General features: G+C 33.9%; 1 protein-coding gene across 2 annotated transcripts in view; it reads right to left on the reverse strand.

Moving 5' to 3' along the window:
• The window catches only part of LOC124366358 (integrin alpha-PS2), a 312,546-nt gene extending 294,183 nt beyond the window's left edge, over window positions 1-18,363 (reverse strand). For both annotated transcript variants that reach the window (XM_046822855.1, XM_046822853.1), the window contains exons 1-2: window positions 18,227-18,363; window positions 16,538-16,856 (exon numbers count right to left, since the gene is read on the reverse strand). In XM_046822855.1, the coding sequence (XP_046678811.1) occupies window positions 16,538-16,719 (182 nt within the window). In that variant the 5' untranslated portion in view covers window positions 16,720-16,856; window positions 18,227-18,363. The remainder of the gene's footprint in view (window positions 1-16,537; window positions 16,857-18,226) is intronic.
• Between the last annotated feature and the right edge of the window lie 2,919 nt (window positions 18,364-21,282).

Below are 21,282 nucleotides of genomic sequence, written 5' to 3' on the forward strand. Positions count from 1 at the left end.
TTTTGGAAAAATGGAATGTCGTACAAATGGAATTTCGGAAAAAATGGAATGTCGGACAAATGGAATTTTGGAAAAATGGAATTTCGGATAAATTATATTTTGAAACCCGTATTCAAAACGTGTCTGAGTTATTTGTAAAACTTTGGAGCGAAGCTGGAGATGTGCTCCCGACACCGAAATCCTTCTCACAGTAATCTGCCAGTCCAGACCCACTGGGGCTATTTATACATGCCTAAGACGACTCTCACTCAAGACTGATGTGCATAGGAAGTGACGTCAAAGTCGTTAAAATTAGGCGACATCCTTCCGGTGCGCTGGTCAGTTTGGCGAGGCTCGAACCCGTGTCTCCCCCTCAGACTTCGTTTGTTGCTATGCGGGCTGTGTGCCGACTCATATGTACATTCCAGATAGGCCGCCACGTAGGTAGTAAATCACACCTTTGACTCGCGTAGTATTCGTGTTTAGGAATATTGAACAGTGGTCTATAATACACGCAGAGTATATTAATTCAAATGATGTCTGAGGGTATTAATATGAGTTCAGTGTTCAACGCCAGGAAACCGTTGGAATCTGGAGGTCCATGAGACATAGGTAGAAATGTTAAGTAGGGAACTTCAATACTCTTTCCTTAGTTTATCGAATGATCAATTACATGACTTTTCTAAAATCATTTTAATAACAAGGAATACGTTATCCCACGTGTCGCATAACAGGTTTCGCTGAAGTTTCTTGAAATTTTAAAATCTATAGCGCATTTCATTCTCGAGATGTTCTGCGGACAGACAGACAGACAGTCATTCAGGAAAAAAAATTGTATATTCTCCCAGCAGACAAAATAGAAATTCAATGGTGCTCAGCCAAATTCCATGGTTTGATATGCACTCAGTCTTGTCTATGAAGTAATTAAGTTTCATGCAACATTTCAAGACCACAGATGAATCTTTCTCGAAATATCTTGTAACATTATACATTTACATTAATTTTTTGTCCATGTATGTGTTAAAATAATAAAAGTTATAGTTAGCTAGAGAGAGGTTGCTACAACGCAAGAGTGCTCTGAAATCAAATCTGGTCACAGAATTTCAACATTGACTTTCCACTCTATTGTTTTGTTCTCTTTACTATATGAATAAAACTGTCGCGTGTTAGAATCTCATCCTTGTACTCGGTTTGCTTACAAATCTATTTATTATGTGATTTTCTTATTGCAATCACGGTTACCCATAAGACCAATATTGAAATATTTGCTCACGCTCAGCCAAGTCCCATGGAGTGACACGCACAATCATCGAACTCAGTATTGATACTAATACATCAATGAAGTTCCATGCAACATTTAAAATTTATAGACAGACAGTTCGAGGGAGACAGACATAATATTTTTCCAGGCCCAAGAGTAATTGGCTGAGCGTTAGCGAAGCCAATAACATTCTAAAACCCACAAATATTGGTTTCCCTTCGTTTGACGTCCCACATACAAATGACACAGAAGATTCTTCACAAAAGGAAGATAGTTATTTAGGAGATCAATTGCTGTGTTCTGAGAATCCTGCATCCTTTCAAATTATCACCGAATTCATTGGAACTTGAAACTGATGGTTTCCAAAGGTTAAAGTCTACTGTACTATTTAGGTTCATACACTAAATAGAGGTCCCAAGACGAGTGGTTTTCATGTCATCTAAGATTTCAAATTATTAGTACTCATCAAGAGAACTGCCATCACAGAGTACAATGTCGATAATAATACCATCATACTATCACTTTGCAGGATCTCTTGATGCAGATTCTTTCATTTCAGATTGCTGAATTCTTGGTAAATTTAGACCTAATTTCATAATTTAGGATAAACTACCAGACAAATGCTCAATATAAAGTTCAAAAGCCCACACATTCAACTTGCTTGAAGAATTACAGCTAAGTGTCTCTGAGGTAGGAATATTAATTTTAATGGATGAAACAGGATGACCGCCTCAGCCGCAAGAGTGGCGCTTTTGAGACGTCCGCCCAACTATCCCACGTGGTGGGAAACTTCCCTCGAATTTCCCTTTGCAAATGGAGACCTGGTGTTCCTTTCCGGACTGATGTTAATCAAGAAACTGTTGACTCTGGAGCGGTAGTTTCCTATAGTTTGTATTCAACAGCCGTCCTGCCCCGAGCTCAACCCGTCGGACCACTCTGTCCTCGGCCAACCGCTGGACCGCCACCGGACAGACGTGCAATACGGATCCACTGTCGTACCGCTTCTTGTCCGTACAGACAGATGTTCCTTGTACGGGGAATCCAGTACTTGTAGAATCCGTTGTATTTATTGATTTACCTTTTTGGTAAGTTCTGTTCCACCGGGATGTACCCATAAGTACCATGGGTACATATTGTGAAACCATGGTCACTACCATTGAGGATGAATGATCCGCAAGACATTTCCTTACAAAGGTGAAATAAAGGTTGTTCAACCAAGACGGAGATGGAATAGAAGTTGATTTGTACAGTTCGTAGTTTCATGCTGGGCAGAAACCAAAATTTGGTAGACCTTCAAGTTGGAGAGTTTGGTTCGAGTTCTTTGAAGTTTGTGAATAACATCATGAATTTTTGTGGAGATCCCAATGAAGAATCTTGAGGCAGTTATATCAATTTTGTCCTATTTGGAACCAAATTACCATCAGATATACAGAAGATTTGCTGGGCAGCTCAGCTCGATGGATGGATTAAAAGTCCTTAGGACGTCCAAAAGAGAATCTTCTTAATTCCAGCGTCCTTCCTAACAGTTATTTCTGTTTATCGCGAGAAAAATTCACCCCTTTAAGTTACATAAGTTTCCGTCATTACTGCCGAAAGCCGATATGATTGGGCTCGAAATGTTTTTAATCGTGACAGAAGATCTGATGGGACAGGAAACTTCTGGTTCGGAGGGCAGCTTAAAATAAGGAAGAGGCCAGTTACCACTGCTTCAGCAGCAATGGCTGGCTCTGTTTCAGCGAGAGTTAGGAATCGATAACACTGATAACTTAAGTTTGCTGGAGCGTACTCTTCTAAATGTTCTCAATAAGAAATGAAAGCCATTTCTGAAACAGCGGGATATTCGCGCTCGCTGGTGGCTGTGCGTGTAAATCAGTGTGAAAATTGGCTTACTACAGCAAAGATAAACTCAAAAAGTTATCAATATCGCATATTTGTGTAGTAGCTTTTTCCATTTCCAAAACATGAACTCTCAAGTAGAAAAGTAAACGCATCGAATTTGAAGATATAACGAACAAAAATAATTGTAACAAAACCATATAGTCCAGCCAGTGAAGATTTCCCCGTGTATTTATCCCATACAGCACTGTTTTTCATAAAGATTTGGATTTAGATTCTAATTGTCCTCTATTTCAAAGTATACCCTGTGCCGGGGGTTGCTTTTACCCTGGAGGTGGATGCCACCCCTTCTCGGGGGCAAGTAATTTTCATTAAAAATAAGTATGGAAATCGATAAATTAACTAATTCTGAGCAACTTTTGTCCTAGGAAGTATTTTCTGAAAGTAAAAACTTTTCGATTTATTCGCGAGTGAAATTGGTTATCAGATGGTTTTTAGCGAATAACTGGGAAAATATGCATTTAATCGAAAACCCTGTAGAGAGCAAAATTATAGATTATAAAAAACCAATAAAGTTATGTATTTATGATAAATGCAGACCCAATACAAACGGAATTATTGCTTGTTGAAAGATAATTGGTATTATCCAATGCCATTTTCGGGTAAAACTCATAGAAATGGTTTTTTAAATCTTCTAAAAACCTTTATTTTTATTTTTTATAAATGTACCATCGGTGCTGTATGGGATAATTACACAGTTTACACTTCTTCCGTCATTGACTGGACTAATAATAATATTGTCAAACGATTTGTATATTTAGTGATATCGGACAATATAAATATTATTGCGATAGTAACAATCATAATCAATAATGAAATACACAGGTCATTAATAAATACAATTAAGAACAATAAAGCTACAAAGAAGGTGGAAATTTACGCTGAACACGTGCCGGTTTGCCGTAAACAATAGAAAGACAATAAACCTTTCCTTATCTTGATGATAAGGCAAAGCATGAAGAACGGCTTTTAAAAGCACGACTTTTAAACAACAGTTACAATCTTTCAAGTAATGATTGTGAAAGTGGCAACAGTTTTTAAATTTTAACAGAACTCATTCCTTTCTGCATGGAAAAAGTATGACGTATCTTTATCCAACGAATAAATTAATGTAAGAGCTCTCAACGAACAACCCTTTTTAATCCAGGGCTCGAGAGCCAATTTGCGAAAAAAGAAATTCTAAAAAATAAAAAATAGTCTCATTTTGGTTTAGGTCGAAATTGGAGGTTATCAAAACCGTTAATAATATGAAACACATATTTCTCAGCTTTTACTTTTCCTACCCTATTACATTCCAAACCAACCATCAGGCACATGAATAATGATTTCCTCAACATCAGACAACTAGATTTCAGACTTAAACAGTCTTTGTGTAGTTAGCTGGCGTTGATGTAACACTTATTTACGTATGTGACGGTTACTTTTAAAGTATGCAAAGCTAAAAACATATGATTTTATATTTTTAACCCTCTTGATACCTTTCCATTTTGACCTCCTAAACTAGCACTACTGACGGATGGATTTCTTCCAACGATTTCAGGATAAACCATTTTGTGTGCTCATACAATCCAAATAGGTTCTCCGCTTCTGGACTGAAGATCCAAAATGTAATTTGCTTCTTGTAAGCCTTCTCCAGAGTTCTCCATGAGGGTGTTGTAACACCGAAAACACTTTTGCCAATATTCATACCAGGAGGTGGCAAGAGTGTGTTAGACTCTGCGCAAACAATGAGTTATCAGTTTGACTAAGGCATACTTGGTCTTGGCCTTGGAATACATCGGTGCTAGTTGAAAAAGCACTTTGTTCCACAGCACAATTACCGCCTCACCGTCCTCACTCGACCATCACTTATGCATGAGGAACACAAGTGTCGGTGTACTGACCAGTTATTAACACAAGTGCTGTCAATAACGCCCTTCAGAGCGTGCAAAACTAATAATTAAGAGATTGTAGTACGACAAGTGCTAAGATAGTTTTGTCTGTCAATTCTAATATAATATAATGTTGTGTTAGGGATTCCATTTGGAAATTAAAGAAAGATTTGGCTTAGATTGTGTGTTGAGACAAATAAGTTATTGTACTCGTCACAATGCCATTTTAATTAGGTTACGATATAATGCACTAATGTGTTAAATGATCAAGTTTGTAATTGGAGAAGGAGCTCTTCTTATCAGAAAATCTATTTTGGATTACATTTTTAAAAGATTAATTTCTGATGACATTAGTTTTCTTAAGAAATTGAATTTTTTTCAACAAATTTTTTCTAAATTTGTAAAGATTAACATATCGAGTAACGATTCTGTTTAACGCAAAAGTCACTTAGTTAAATCTTTGCATTAAGCTTTTACGCTCAAAATAAGTAATTTAAAACTTCCAGCATATACGAAATATTTGCTAATAAATGAAAATTAACTAATACCTTTTGAATATCAAGACTTTGTAATAAATGTATAGACATTCTTGAAGTTGTTTGTACAGGGACATAAATTTGCTATTCTCGCTAGGAAGTTTGAAACCCCTCAAGAAATAAAATTAGCTACTAAGTACATTTAACCCTTTAACAGTCTCCGGTTGAAAAATCAACCACCTAATGTGCCTTTGTATGGGCAAGGAAATTTTATTACTTTTGCGGGAACAGTCTCCGGTTAAAAATTCAACCATTTACAATATGGTTCATAATTCGGTGACAGAGCATGCAGTTGTCGTTCTTGTTGTTTCCTGTAGCTTGGTAGGTTGTATGGAAGCTTACTAATTTTGTTCAGCTTGCCTGTTGCTTCCTGTAGTCAGTTTTAATCTGAAGAGTGGCAAATGGTTGATTTATCAACCAGAGACCTTTCCAGCTCGTGAACCAAGCACCAGTTTGTGTGATAGCGAGTTAATATCAAATTTATCTCCTGACAGGTAAATATGAAGTTCTTTGTAATAACTTAATTTTATTTACAATGTTTTAGACATTTGATTTATCAGTCATTTATCGTTGTCACCGTCACTTGAAATTATTTAACTACAATTTTGTCTTTGCTTCTACACTGAACCTAAAAATCATGACATTGGAAAATATTTATAAAAAAATATGTATAGTCCTTCAGAGTTTTACATACATTAGTATAACACTTTAAAATTATGACAAAAGATAAATTGGGGCGTTTTAAGATATAAATAATCAGTGCAGGTAAGATATTAGGCCAAAAGTACAATAATAGGGTATTTACATGATAGAAAAATTTTACAAACTGTTATAATTTTCCACCATTACATAATTTTTCTGTTTGGAAACGTATTTTATGCTAATAGCTACCAAAACAAATAGACCTATGAAATAGTTTAGATATTTCTGTAACAAATAAAATTATTTTGTCTAAAAAATGAATAATTTATAGAATACTTCACTGTTGGCTGACTTTATACATGTTTGAAATATTTGGAGGACGTTTTAATTTTTTACTAAGTGTCATTTATACTCGTATTTTATTATCTAACTAAATGTTATATTTGTTTTTTCCTTTTTTACATAGGTACATTCATATATAAATATGGCCAATTTTATAAAAATATGTTTTAAAGGTGTAAATATGTACCACTGACAAGATTTTGTATCACAATATTGTGCAATTTTCAATTCTGTATAAATAAAAGGCAGTTTTTATGTTTTGCTAAATCTATTGTTTTAAATTTTCCTTCAATTTCATAAGTTTTCTAAGTGGTTGATTTTTAAACCGGTAAACACATACATAGTTCATTTTGCGGGAACGCTCTCCGGTTTGAAAATTCAACCGCCCTCTAAAAAATTAAATAAACATAAAAAAAATTATTTAGTGATCTGTACTGTCTAGTGTTAGCATTTACAATGAAACAAAATCGTTAAAAATGTAAAACATGGTAAAAAAGTGGTTGGTCATTTCAAGATTTTCAGGGTGGTTGATTTTTCGACCGGAGAGCTTTCCCGCAAAATGGCAAAAATATTGTTTGCCCTATAAAGGGTTTGCTATTCTCGCTAGGAAGTTTGAAACCCCTCAAGAAATAAAATTAGCTACTAAGTACATTTAACATATCCCATCAACACACAAAGAACTTGTTAAAAAAAACTTAGCATCTGACACTTTTACTAATGATGTAATAAAACGTTTAAAAAAGGGTTTAAAACAACCTGTAGTTGAAAAAATATGCAAATAGGGTGTCTTTGTTAATGTTTAAAATAAAATAAAATATCCATACATGACGATAAGTCATGAAACTTCATTGAATCACCCATTTCCACCATAGCTACGTTATGTGTAGAAAACTCGGTTGCTCCACCGTTCTTAGAGATTGTGTACTCGTATATCACATCGTAGTGCACTCAATTATGTACCTGATGAGACAATGAGAATATCTGTCCACCTAGATTACACCTACCTAAATTATTTTGTAGTCTAGGTGTCTATAGATTAAAACGATGTAGTAAGTTCATTTTGAGCTTCTTCGTCGCTGTCATTTTTAGATCTCTTCAGACGAACTATCTAACCTATCACATAGTTATTTACCTGAAGAAGAGATCAGATTGCAGATCTCGAAACGTAGTGTAACTGATTTTATCTTTCACTGAACGATGGCAAATGTCCGGAAAATCCTGTTTCCCTCACAATCCTTACATCGTCAAAAATAAACTTCATACTTCAGTATGATGTTCTTACATTGTTTAAACAATGTAAACAAACAAACAAGAGTGTAAGATTACAATATTCCCTCGTACTGGTGTAGGCTATTCGCCGAGCACTAAACCACGCTTAACGGGTTTACACCACGGTCCAGCCTCACATTCCCATAAATGCTTGACAACAAAATGTCCGACCTCTGATCCCAGCTGTTTACTCCGGGACTCCCGGTTTTTCCCCTCCGTTATGGAATTTCCCTCTTGCCAACCCCAGTTGTACCGCCCACGCCCGCCGTAACTCATGAGGGATATTACTATTGCACATGTTTACAGCTTGTAAATCACTTCCGAATTGTTTCTGACTGTGGAAGGTTGGCACGTCCCAGCGACATCACCCCGGGGGGGGGGGGGTGAGTTGCAATTTTCTTTGTTTAAAAAATCCCAGTGATAGTGACGTAGTTCGTTTTTAAAGTATTTGTTTGCAAAAACGGCTTGATTTCAAAGATCTCCTAATTCCAATATATGTTTTTTTTTATTTTGGCGGGGGTTTTACGGTTTTGAAGGAACAATGCTGCTCACATTTTTAGGCATCCAACTAAAAATTTTTGATTGATTTCTTAAATGAAATTAAAAGCTGCATCATTGTGAGAAAAATCTCTACAACTTAGCAACAACAAAATATAATGTTCCATTTTATATTAAACACACACACACACATACACACACACACACAAACCACTTATCTTATTTAAAGGTTTGTATATGTTAGTTAAAGTACATCTTCAACCAAACCCCAATGTATTGTTATTGGATTTTTTTAAATAAAAACAAATATAATCAGCAGATTTGTACCGAAAGTACACTTGGTTTCCGATTGCATTAATTTATTTATAATTACTTCCCTTAAGGTACCTTCTCTTAAGAGAGGAGCCCACCAATCAAATTGTTACTCTACGAGAAATCGTATATACTTAAAGACTTAAGCTGGAACATCTTAAAATCTGAACCACGCACAAACAGCTGAAGATATGTTATTGTTTTAGCATGTACATTAAACTAGAGGATAAAATATATTTTTATTTTTAAATATATAATTTCGTATTACATTTCATTTATAAACCAGTAATTTTAAAACATTTTAAATTACGAAGGATATATGTAGAAGGATGTAGTTGTACGCAAAGAACCATTCGTCACATAATAGCAACCAGTAACTAAAGCCTTTCAGCGCTATTTAACCAGATAGAAAGATAATATAAAGTAAGTAATTACGTGTCTTGGCCTCGTTAACTGACAATAACTTGATTTCTATTGCAAGTCTAACGGTTGTTTTTAAGTGTGTCAAACTAAAAAAAATATAGTAAAAAATCATCATTTAACATTTTAACCCTTTGATGGCATCCCGTTTCGACCACCACAAAACATTTCTTTGAGGAAATTATTTCTCGTTTGATTTCATGAAAAATCAGACTGCGTCGTTTTTTACAATGAAAATTATATCTCGACTTCTAGACTGTTGTTTGAAAGCCTCTTACCCCTTACTTTCCTATTTGTTGTCTGATTATCATTGATCAATAACCAATACAATCCTTTTGAGACAATTTCAAGTGGGTTACGAACAACAGATGTATTGCACTGATCAACGTAAAACGTACCTGAAGGTTCGGTTACATGATGATATGGAACAACACGTGTCTATATTACATCCAAACAGTGAAGGCGATAAAAAATAGAGAAAACTCCACATGTTTCAATATGTCTGTATAATAATCGAGTTGCCTTCACTGCTTTGCCATACTATAGCCAGCCATAACTTACATCGCATACAACGTTTGGATGGAAACAGAAAGAAGGAAAGGGTAAAAAATAGTGTCAAGATATGGAACACGCTTTCCTGTTTCTGTATCACGCTGTATTTTACCACTTCCTCGATAACGCGAAGTTCTAGCTGGACGTATGTTGTTTTCTTAATTGTAAAACTTTTAACTTAAGATCAAAATTAAATACTTACTTGAAAAATAATACAGTTGTAGATATATACACCATGTCATTTTCGACTACTTACTTAAATTCACAAAAACAACTCATAATAGAACATATGTATGCAAACTACATTTATATAGTTTAGAAAAAAAAACTAGTCACTACCAGATAATTGCTATAAATTAACATAGGGTCGAAAATAAAATAATTCTCTGGACATACATTCTTAAAGCACTGTTAATATTGCACTTTAACCATGATTTCAATAATTTTGTGAGAGACATAGCATTACTATTAAAGACGAAACTATCTCTGTTTGCGTAAAAACATTTTAGTTGAATATAAACATTCGTAAATTTCATTCACGTTTTACCAACTCCCTATGCACAATTTTGTTAAACAGCGTTTTTCACATATGTTTGACGGACACATAAGCAAGAGTAAGGACGGATATACTCCTAAATAAGTTTTTTGATTTGGGTAACTATAGAGAGGGGTGCCAAAACTTAATCAATTGAAATTCAAACTCAACAAATAACCCCATTTATCATGAATAAAGTATAAAAGATTATATTCCTTTCCTGTCCCCGATATGTAGGGTTGGTGGATTAATTACACCACAACACACAGCCTCTGTAGCTCTGGTGCCCTAGAGACTTCTATTCATGATGCTCATACTTTCTCTCGTTAAGTACAAAAATACTTAGGCAATTAAAGGTCCCAAATGACCAGTTCCAGTGGAAAGTAACGATGCGTGACGAAATTAGGCATTACGTCACGAAATGACGACGATATTGGCCATTGCGTGACGAAAATCCAACGATATTGGCTATTGCGTCACGAAATGACGACGATACTGGCCATTGCGTAACGAAAAGGCACCGATATTGGCTATTGCGTCACGAAATGACGACGATACTGGCCATTGCGTAACGAAAAGGCACCGATATTGGCTATTGCGTCACGAAATGACGACGATACTGGCCATTGCGTAACGAAAAGGCACCGATATTGGCCAATTTCCCAAAATCTTCTACGTACCTTCCTGCTGGATTATTTAGCAGTATTAAAGGTACTACGACCCTGATGTCCAGAAAGTACTAACGACACTGCTCGTTGACCTACCAACGAAGCAAGCAGCCGCGGGCCGAGACGAGTGGTCAGACAGACTGCCCAAGCTCGGGTCGCCCCACCCTCTCGCGAAACGACCGATTAAAACCCAATTCCCGACCCGAACTGCTCGTCTGACAGACCCATTAACCCGTTCATGCTAATAACACATTTTATCGGGGCTCGACGTAACGTAACGGCCAAACACTCAGATTGCCATTCATAATTGTAATAATTTAACGGACGCCCATTGTGAGTTCTATTAAACCCATTAGCGCTAATGTTTGCTTTTCTTTGGCAATAATTATCGTTAAAAGCGCATTACAAAAGGGACGATTGCAGTTGTAGGTGGCGATGTTCCCACTTCGATTAGCGATTCCTAGACTTCATTCTCTATTCTTAATGCCCTTCTCAGAACCTTGCGCGTTAGATTATATTTTGGGAAATCACGCAAAGAATGGCACACCAGTTTGTTATAGTAATAACTGAAATAAAATTACTAAATAAAGCGTTTTGCTGTTTCTTCTTAGCATAAATTATGAAACTAAATTTGTATAACATTAATTTTTATATATAAGTATTTTTTCAGTACCATTTTTGTCAAGTACATGTTTAATTCACATTTTATTTCACGTTTGATGCAGTTATAGATTATTTTAGTAAAATATAGACCAAATTTACTGATTCACATTGTTCAAATTGTTAAAATTCGAGTAGTTGGTTACGGAAATATTGGTCGTAGGAGAATATAATTTCAAAACTAAACATGCAACATAATTTTATAATGTAATTAGTTTCGAAACTTTCGTACTACTTTCCGACGATTATAGGAGAAGATATAGAAACAATCAAGTAATATAATAAATCAACAAAGAAGACAGCGTTAAATTACCAAAAAGCTGGCAGCTTGAGATAAAGAAACAGTATTTATCACTGTTTAGTCAATTTTGTCTTTGATTGTTCATATGCAGTCAATAAAGTTACAGCTACGCCCCCATCAATCCATTTTTATAAGCAGATAGTTTTATTTGCAGTTTCGGCCTAACATCTGTTGACAGAATCTTCACAATGAGGCCGCTATATTTCAAAATTGACTTCTGTAATAATGTTTCGATATGGTATGAACCGAAAACTTAGTTAATAGATATATTTTCCATCAATAAAATTTAAATAGTTTATTGCAATTCTACTAATAACTTAGCTTTGCTGAACATGAAAAAAGTAGTCTACGTATCTAGAATATTAACTCATCTTCAACAAAATTGATAAACATTTATTATGAAAGTCATTCAGTGTTCTTCATGTTCTGAGGAGAAACATTATCAATAAAACATAGTATACGCTACATCAACATATCAGAGTGAAGCTCGTGTGTTTCTCTCCCCCCCCCTTCCACCAACCATATGGACTGCCTCTCATACCTGTTTGGATAGTGTCTCATCACATGAGTCAGTAATGTTTGACTCACCCAAATCCCTCACCGTTCAACAGAGGTAGTCTCATAGGCTACTGTGTTTTCCAGTAGAGGATCAATAAATGAACACTTAGTAAGATACAAGCCTTCTAGTACTTTTAAGGCTGTCTATGAGTCTTAGAAGCAAATTTTTACAGAATATTGATAGCGTATCATAGGCGCACATACTACAACAAATAATAATATATTTCCAAACTGCAAGATACATTGGACGGTATTTGTCCAATTTTATTTCAAAACGATTATCGGGAGAGTAACCTCTACTGAAAAAGACTAGTTTGGAGTTCCCCAAGGATCAATATTAGAACCCATTTTATTCCATCTTTACTTAAATAGTTTTTATCGTACTTATGACCATGAAGTCATTGTAATTTCTATGTTGAATTTACTTGTATATTTCCAAAGTATAATGTAAAAGAAATGTACATTTATTACGATATTCTTTTTTCTTAGGTTTGGTTTCCCAATTGTAGTGGAACATTATGCAATTTTCGTAAAACAAAAAAAAACCTTATTTTATAACTCATAACTGTTCAAATCATGTACATCATAGATTTTTGTGTGAGATCTTTGCCTGCAGGTGACTCACCCAGTGATCATAATATGACGGACCATCCTATGTTACCTTCTTATTTTCATGTATCTCACGTCTCAGCTCAAGAGCCACCGAACTGTAGATGTTAATCTACTAATTGTAATGAAGAATAAAACCCAGTTAGTAAAGTAACAGAACAAAAGGGTTGTAATCATATCAAAACAAACCATTCAAAATTAATACAGTTGAACAATACCGAATAATAAAATAAGTTTTGACAAAACACACGTTATATAAACATACGATAGTTCGTATTAATTGATTATTAATCACACTAATAAAACCTTGGTTGGTTTAAGGTTTTGCAATGCAAGCCAAGTTTCAGATTTAAGATTCATCCTCACTGTCGTAGCCTTATTCATAAAAAAAATTCGCACTTTTACGAGCAGAAGTTGAAGAAGCCTTGTGTACACACATTTAGGGAACATATTTAAGCCGTTTAGTCTGAAAATATTTCCATCATCTCAATAATGTACCGGAACAATCAGTCTTTAAAAATCAATTGAACAACCGCCTAGTACAGGAATGAATAGTTCTGAGAGATGTACCTTAAAATTGTTCAAAGATGAACGTTTGTTTCACTGTCAATATTCTTGTGCCATACAACACCTTGTTTTTGATATTTGTCAGATATGTTCACTATATTTTCTGCTAACCGTAGTGAACATTATTATAGTGACCGGTATAGCCTACTTTAATTTCTTGTTGTAAACAGCAACTGTGTGCGTACAGAGTCACTTTTGATGAATCCTGAACTCAGCGATTGCCAGACTGCTGACTGCCCACCTGGGAGTCGCAGGGTATCGGTGTGCGGGCGCGGCAAAACCCTCTTGGGGCAAAGGTCGAGCGCGGCCCTCGCTAGCCGTGATCCAGTTATTTCTGTCGGAGGTGGATACGCTTTATAAACAAATATTAAACGTCGAACAAATTGCGAAAGGGGCGGCCGACCTGCCAACTCGAGCTGTGGACGGGTGCCAGCCAAGATGGCGGCGCCCACTGCCCACTTTGTAACATTGTTATGTTTCAATAAACAGACGAAATCGCCTGTCCCGCGAAACTGAGGTTTGTAACAACGCGTGAAGCTTACGCTAAAATTAGGCCTAGCACGATCTTTATTTGTAAATACTCAGGGCAACTCCACGGTTACTCAGCATAACTATGTATAAAGTTACATTAATTGATGCTAGTATATATATATATATATATATATAGTTTAATAACTCATACTTAAATTATATAAATACTATTTATCCAACTACTGTAATTAAAATTAAACGGTTTTATTTGATCGCCGTTTAGTAAGTATAGATCTAGTAAAAGGATAATTTATCAATTTATCAACTGTATAATTTGTCAATTCTATCTATATATTAAATTCTATAAATGGCAATAGCCTTATTTAATTTCAATAAACATTGAATCGCAAAAAGTACTTGCTTATATAATTATATTATATATTTACTATAATATAATTACTAAACGGCGATCAAATAAAACCGTTTAATTTTAAGTACAGTAGTTGGATATAAATATTATTTATATAATTTAAGTATGAGTTATTAAACTGTATATTACAGATTAACATATAGTCTACAATGGAGATTAGCCTACATGGGCAAGCAACCTGTGCGTAGGCAAATCATGTACGTGTGTGTGTGTGTGTATATATATATATATATATATATATATATATATATATATATATATATAGAGAGAGAGAGAGAGAGAGAGAGAGAGAGAGAGAGAGAGAGAGAGAGGGAGATAGGACTTTATAGTCCTAGCTTCGCCTCTAATAAAGATATTTTTCATTTAATTTTTTCATTTCATAACTCAGCTCAAATCAATATAAAACGAAGAATGTTCGTAATGACTTCGAAACAACGCGTTCGGGTGAATCCATTTAAAAGACCTTGAATTATCAAACGTTCTAATTTTAACGCTATTAGAACAGTGCTTCTGATCCTTTGAAGCAGGTCAGCAGTTAAAGAAAAACAGAGTAACAGTTATTTAAAGTGAAGGGTTTCTCATAAATCTACAATTAATGGCTTACAGTGATTTAAAAATGTAGTTCGTAGTCAATTTTTTATATTTCATCAAACAAGTTTGAAATTTCATATGAATCGCTATTTCATAGATGTCCTATTAATTGACGCGACTAAGTATTGTTCACTACTAAAGAAAAAAATCAATATTTACAATCCATAATTATAAATACAAGTACAATAAGTGTTATGTACTTACACCTGTAAAGTTTATTTGCAGTAGTAACCTTACTACTGCAAATAAACTTTATTATTAATTGGAAGAAGTAGGAGAGCTGGTTGTTGTGAAACGACCTTGAAACTTCCCCCATGAAAATAATACAAATATTCAAAAATTTTAAACCCCTTATTTTTGATTTGATAATCCTGAGAGATGTCTCGTTAAAAAAAATTATTTGTATAATTCCAAGTGCGTTTCAAGATTTAACGAGAATTTTATAGTGTCTAAATCTTTAAACGATGAAGTACAAAAGGGTTGATGTTTTTAGAATAACCAATAAATATATAAAAAGCTAAAAAGTATTTTGATGCATATTAATATTTTTTAAATGAGACACCTCCTACGACCCTACGATTAAAAATAAGTGGAACCGTTGTAAGTGTAAAATTATTTAAGGGGCTAAAATCACCATCTGTAGCAGAGGAAAGAAGCAATCCTTTGAAGGTGAGCTTCTCATACCTGTACCCGAATTGCCTACATCTTCTGTACGGCGCCATGTCCTGTCTCTCCTTCGTTCTTCCTTTATTTATTTCAAAGTATACAAAGTAGTTAGTTACTTATTTACCTGCTTAGGAAAGTAAAATTGAAAGTAAATAAATAAAACCGGCATGATCATTTCCTACAGTGTCTAACAGCACTATATTAGGCCTTTCTATTGTTGTATAAATAGATTTAAATTATATTTTTGTACTGCCATTCATATTCATAATATTGCGTTTAATAATTTTTTTCGATTTTAACGTAACTTACAATATTACTGTATTTATAAAATGTAAAATAAACATTATTATCTTCCTTATTTGAAGATGAATGGCTTAAAAAATTAAGTGATTTACAATATTTTTATCGTTCAGTTCCTAACGTCCGTTGTACCGTTTTTAACACAAGTTAACATGGTGTTTTTAGTATTTTGTAGTATTTGTATTTTCGTATATGTTTTTCTATTACAATAATTAAATTCAGTTAATAGTGGTTCATAAAATACAACTATTATTTCTCACATATTGGTTAAGGGAACACATATTTCTTGTAATGTCTTCCAAAAAAATATACCGTTCATTAATAATACGATTGCCTAATTTGTTATGCTTGTAAAAGTTTCTTGTACTTCCATCACAGTCGGGCTAGAAACAGCTGTTTTATGACCTTCACAAGACGTGTGTTATTCACGCAACGATGACACCAATAAAGTTGTAGTTTTATCTGTAGATAAAAACGTGCACTACCGTGCAAACTTGATTTCAACCATGTGCGTTAAGGATTATAACGTGGCAGGTCAATTAAATTTATTTAAGTATTCTACATCACACGCTAAATTGCAACTACAGTAAAAATTAAACTCACCAGTTCGATCCTCGTTCCTTGTGTTCGGCGACACTAAAACCGAACATGGACCCTGGCTCGCCGGAGTGTTTAATATAACTCTCTGTATCCACATTGAAGCCACCAACAACACAGAAAGTGCTTAGAAACAACAACAACAACACCTCACTGAACCATAACCTCACTTCACTTGAGCCACACATGTTCGCGCGTTCAGCGGGCCGCGTCGCTGTAGCCGAGATCTAGGAGGCCGTGGCGCTGTTGCGTCGCCGAGATCTAGGAGGCCGTGCCACTGTCGGCCGCTTGCTATTTCCGTAGTCAGTATCGCGTTACTCCAGTGCTGGAACAGGAATTGATGTGATTAGAGTTTTTAGCGATAAATAAATCTAAAACGAAGCCAGTTCTCTGAAAAATGCAAAGAGGCTACTGACAGATAAGAAAAAAACGTTGTAGCATAGATCAATTCCTCAATTTGTATTTATTGTACAGAATATGTGCATGTTAATTCATAGTACAGTAAGGAAAAAAAACCAATCCACTCTGTAAATTATAAACGGTAATTATTTTAGGTAAATGATTTCGGCCTAAAGTGCAAAAATATAATGAACAACATTGGGGTGTTCATTCATTTCAACAAAGAAAATTTAAAGGTACTATAAATTACTCTATATAGCTTTAAATACTAAAATGCTTACATGGCAAAAGTTTTAAATAATTATTTTACATTGCAAATTCAATTTATGTAAAATATTGTCAAAACATTGTGGAAATATATATATGTAACGTAAAGACTTTGTAGGATATATGTTGAGGTGATACAATTATTGTATTTTATTTAACAAAAACTTGTTATGAACATCAATTTATAAAAATTAGATTATTATTTAAAAGTATACTTCGTGTTAAATTAATGCGACGATACATGTAGGGTTATAATATAATTACATTTAATAGTTGAGGTAAATCTAATATTTAATTATTGAAGTTATAACTATATAAACAAAATTGTATTATTTAAATAATTATTTATATCCCTAGAGCAAAACGTATGATAGATTGGTGTGTAATAATCTCCGAAATGTCGGACTTCAATAAATTAATATATACATTTTATATGACATTTGTATTGTATTTTATATGTGTATATGAAATTTGAATAAATTCAGTAACTATGTACTGTAGTATTAATTAAAACTCTATAATACAACGTTTTTATGGCTATTTACTCTATGTAAACTTTTGGATAAAAGTTTTTATACCTTTCCTTAATCTTTTCCTGACAAAAATGTAAAAGTAAAAGATATAAATTTTTATGTTAACATTTTAAATGTTTTGTTTTTTATATACAAATGTAATTAAAACACACATATAATGTTCAAAATTTTAAAAACACGCCCACGGATGCTAATCTTAAAAATCTCACAAATACAAATTAGCAAAGCTTTTAATTTATTCATAAGTAATTTTTATTTTTATGTACATCATAATTGTAAATTTAACGGCATGCAGGCCTAGTATTGTAGCTCTGATGGAATTAAAGTTTAATAACTCATTTTTAAAATTAAAATTGTTTTTATTTTTATAATACCAACGCTATTTTATATTACTAACTTACCGAATAAATTTTCTTTACACAATTTTTATAAATAATGAACACGTGGGTTAATTACTGGGTATTTATTTATTTGTTATCACACTTCTGATACTTACGTATATCACGCGCAGCAGATGTAGGCACAGAACCAACACACACCGCGAAGTCGGAGGATGGACTGGAGCGCGTGGAGGCAGCGCCTACACTTGCGAGTAGCGACACCTAGCGTGGGCCGACCCAACTACCTCCACACTGCTCCCTCTCACACCCAAATCACTAGAAACAGTACACGGAACATTGTTGCCCCTCTCACCACTGAGTTACAGCCATTGTTGTGTTAGACTCAATCGTTCAATCTGGTGAATTTTGACAAGGAAGTGGGAATTGGACAGTCATCTCTTTATAAAATTTTCATATTTTATAATTTGTATACATGACATTTAGCCACAGAGAAAGAGTAACTAATGAGTAATTTTAGTGGCTGATGCAGTTAAACTTATTCTATCTTCTAATATTCTCGTATAGAATGTATATTTTTAGAGAATCTTTCCTATCTAATCACGCAGATGCTTTCAATCTATACGTTGACATAAATCAATAACAAAATTGGGCCTAACCTTGAGCCCTGAGGTCCCCCCATACATTTGTTCTAATTGGAGCATTTTGGGTATTTTTGGATGTTTCAAATACCCAAAATGAGGGTATTTTTTAGGTTTTGAGCTTCATACGACTTTTGTGAATGCTACGATGAAGTGTTGAACAAACTAGAATTGAAACTCACTCATTAAAGCCTTAAATTAAAATTAGCAACTATATTTGTTCTTCAAAATTAAAACAATTCAAAATGTACTTCCGGATATTTTTGGGCACTTACAAATTTGTTCGCTTATAATGTCTTACTTAGTTCTTAAAATGCGTTTTGACAGTTTTTACTTAGAAATTATCTTGAAAGAAAACACTTTTTCATTGTTGTAAAACAACGAAATAATTGTGTAAGGGTTCGTAATATTTCATTAAACTATATTGTACTTCTACATAGCAAAATACTAGAAAGATTAAACTTTAAACTAATTAGTAACTAGTCTGCTATAGGTGGATTTTATTTATAATAAAGACTGTTACATATTCTAACACAAGCTTCAGTTTGACTACTAGAAAATTATGGGAAAAATCATGTTGAAGGATGTGTTTGCTACTTTCATGATAAGAATATGCCTAAAAATAATACTTTAAGTATGTCTAATTCAATAAAAATTACATAACGTAAAAGATTGTTTATAAAATATATTTTAGTTTTTTAATCTTAAGTCTAGTTAAATTTTATAAATAACGTGGTATGATTTAAACATTTTTCAGCATAACTGTTAATACCGTATTTTAGTCTTATAGATTTCATTACAACCACTTTTCTAAAACAACATGTATAATGTACTGTAAATTGTGTGTTAAGTGTCTGCTGTGTTGCCAGTTTTCTTGATTTTAGTTAACAATGTTTACTTTAAACAGTCTTATGTTCTTAGTTTTAGACATATAGGTATGGAAGATGTCACATTTAAAAGATATAATGCAAACATATCCAAACTTTCTTAAGTTTTTTCTATGTTTTTACTGGCTATTCATACAAAAACATATCTATTCTTTATATCTTTATCTATTCTTTTTGGGGAGTTTTTTATTCTCAAAAAATAAAAAAAAATATTTGAATAAATAAGGTGAAGATTGTACACCGTTATCTCAATTCCTTTGAAATATATCCAGGCGTATCAGGGCTTAATTTAAACCCTGTATATAAAAGGAAGACGTATCAATTCAGTAATTCATCTACAGTCAAAATCAATGCAAGGCAATGATGACCAAGCTTCGTAACCAATGTACAGGTATTCATTGTCGTAACTGGTGGTGGAAGATTCGTTATCTCTTTTCTAGAAAGATAAGTGTTGGTAAACCTAAGACGGAAGTAGCCGCGTCACACAAAGAACATGGTTTACTCATACCTGAAACGTTGAATGAAACATGGGGATTTCTAGAACGATAATTTTAAAGTTTGAAAGCACATTTCACTAGAACAGCGGATGCGTTTTATTAACGACAAATGGCATCACGGCTCATTGAGCACAATCAGCAGAAGAAGTGTTCGTGGATTGTCCAGCGAGGGATGCTCCTTCTAAGAAATTTGCGTCCTTGAAAGGATCACGAAAATATCCATCTACATATTTGCTCCGTTCAATTGTTAAAACCTATTGGTATTCAAAACAATATTAACCATCAGTTCTGGTTATGGCTGGCCTTGGGTTTACAAGAACGAAACTGTTGGAAAACGCATTTGCAACGTATTGGGCTGTTTTAATAATTTCTTTACGATGTTAACATACTGTTTTCCTGCAAATGAAGATATATAACACTGTAAAAATGAAATTTTATTATGTATTTTTAAATCTTATTTCACATACTCGTTGTGTTGATTAGCATATTTTTGAGGTCATGTAATATTTTTTCATAATACCTATCAAAATATATATTTTCAGTTATAAGGTACTTTTTGTATGGATATAGATAGCATGCATAAAATTTATTCATTTTGCAGTATTTTTAAGGGATAGTATGTTTTTTTTACTTTTTTGAGTAAAAAAAGCAAAAATGTAAGTTTACACAATAATAATCATTTGTTTAAGGTTTGTTATTGACGATGGAAGGTTTGACAAGATAACAAGATTTCGTACATTTGGCATCGTTATGGTTACAACAGGTATGACACAACGTTTCGAGGATTTGAATCCATCCTCTTCGTCAGGTGAGGGAAGTTTTAGTACATGATAAAATAAAGAATATAAAGAAGAAACGAAGGGAAAGAAAAGGGTTCAAACATAGTCAAAAGTTGCTTGGAGTCCAGTCGAGGTGTTGTCACTGCAGAGGATGCAAGTCCCGAGCAAAAGTCACGAGTACGAGAAACACAATCACACATCACACCGGCACGGATGAAAGTGGAATACTGGAAGCGGGAAAGAGTAAATCTTATGTTATACCTTTTGTAACTATAACGATGGCAAATTTCCGAACACATGTTATCCTGTCAAAGAATCATGGATGTAACATTCCTATTCCATAAATTAAATCAATTCTTCTTTTTGTCTGTATAGAAATGGGAATGAGGTATTGTAACAAACATCGCAAA

Source organism: Homalodisca vitripennis, chromosome 7 (genome assembly GCF_021130785.1).
Source record: "Homalodisca vitripennis isolate AUS2020 chromosome 7, UT_GWSS_2.1, whole genome shotgun sequence".
In the NCBI taxonomy this organism is placed as follows: domain Eukaryota; kingdom Metazoa; phylum Arthropoda; class Insecta; order Hemiptera; family Cicadellidae; genus Homalodisca; species Homalodisca vitripennis.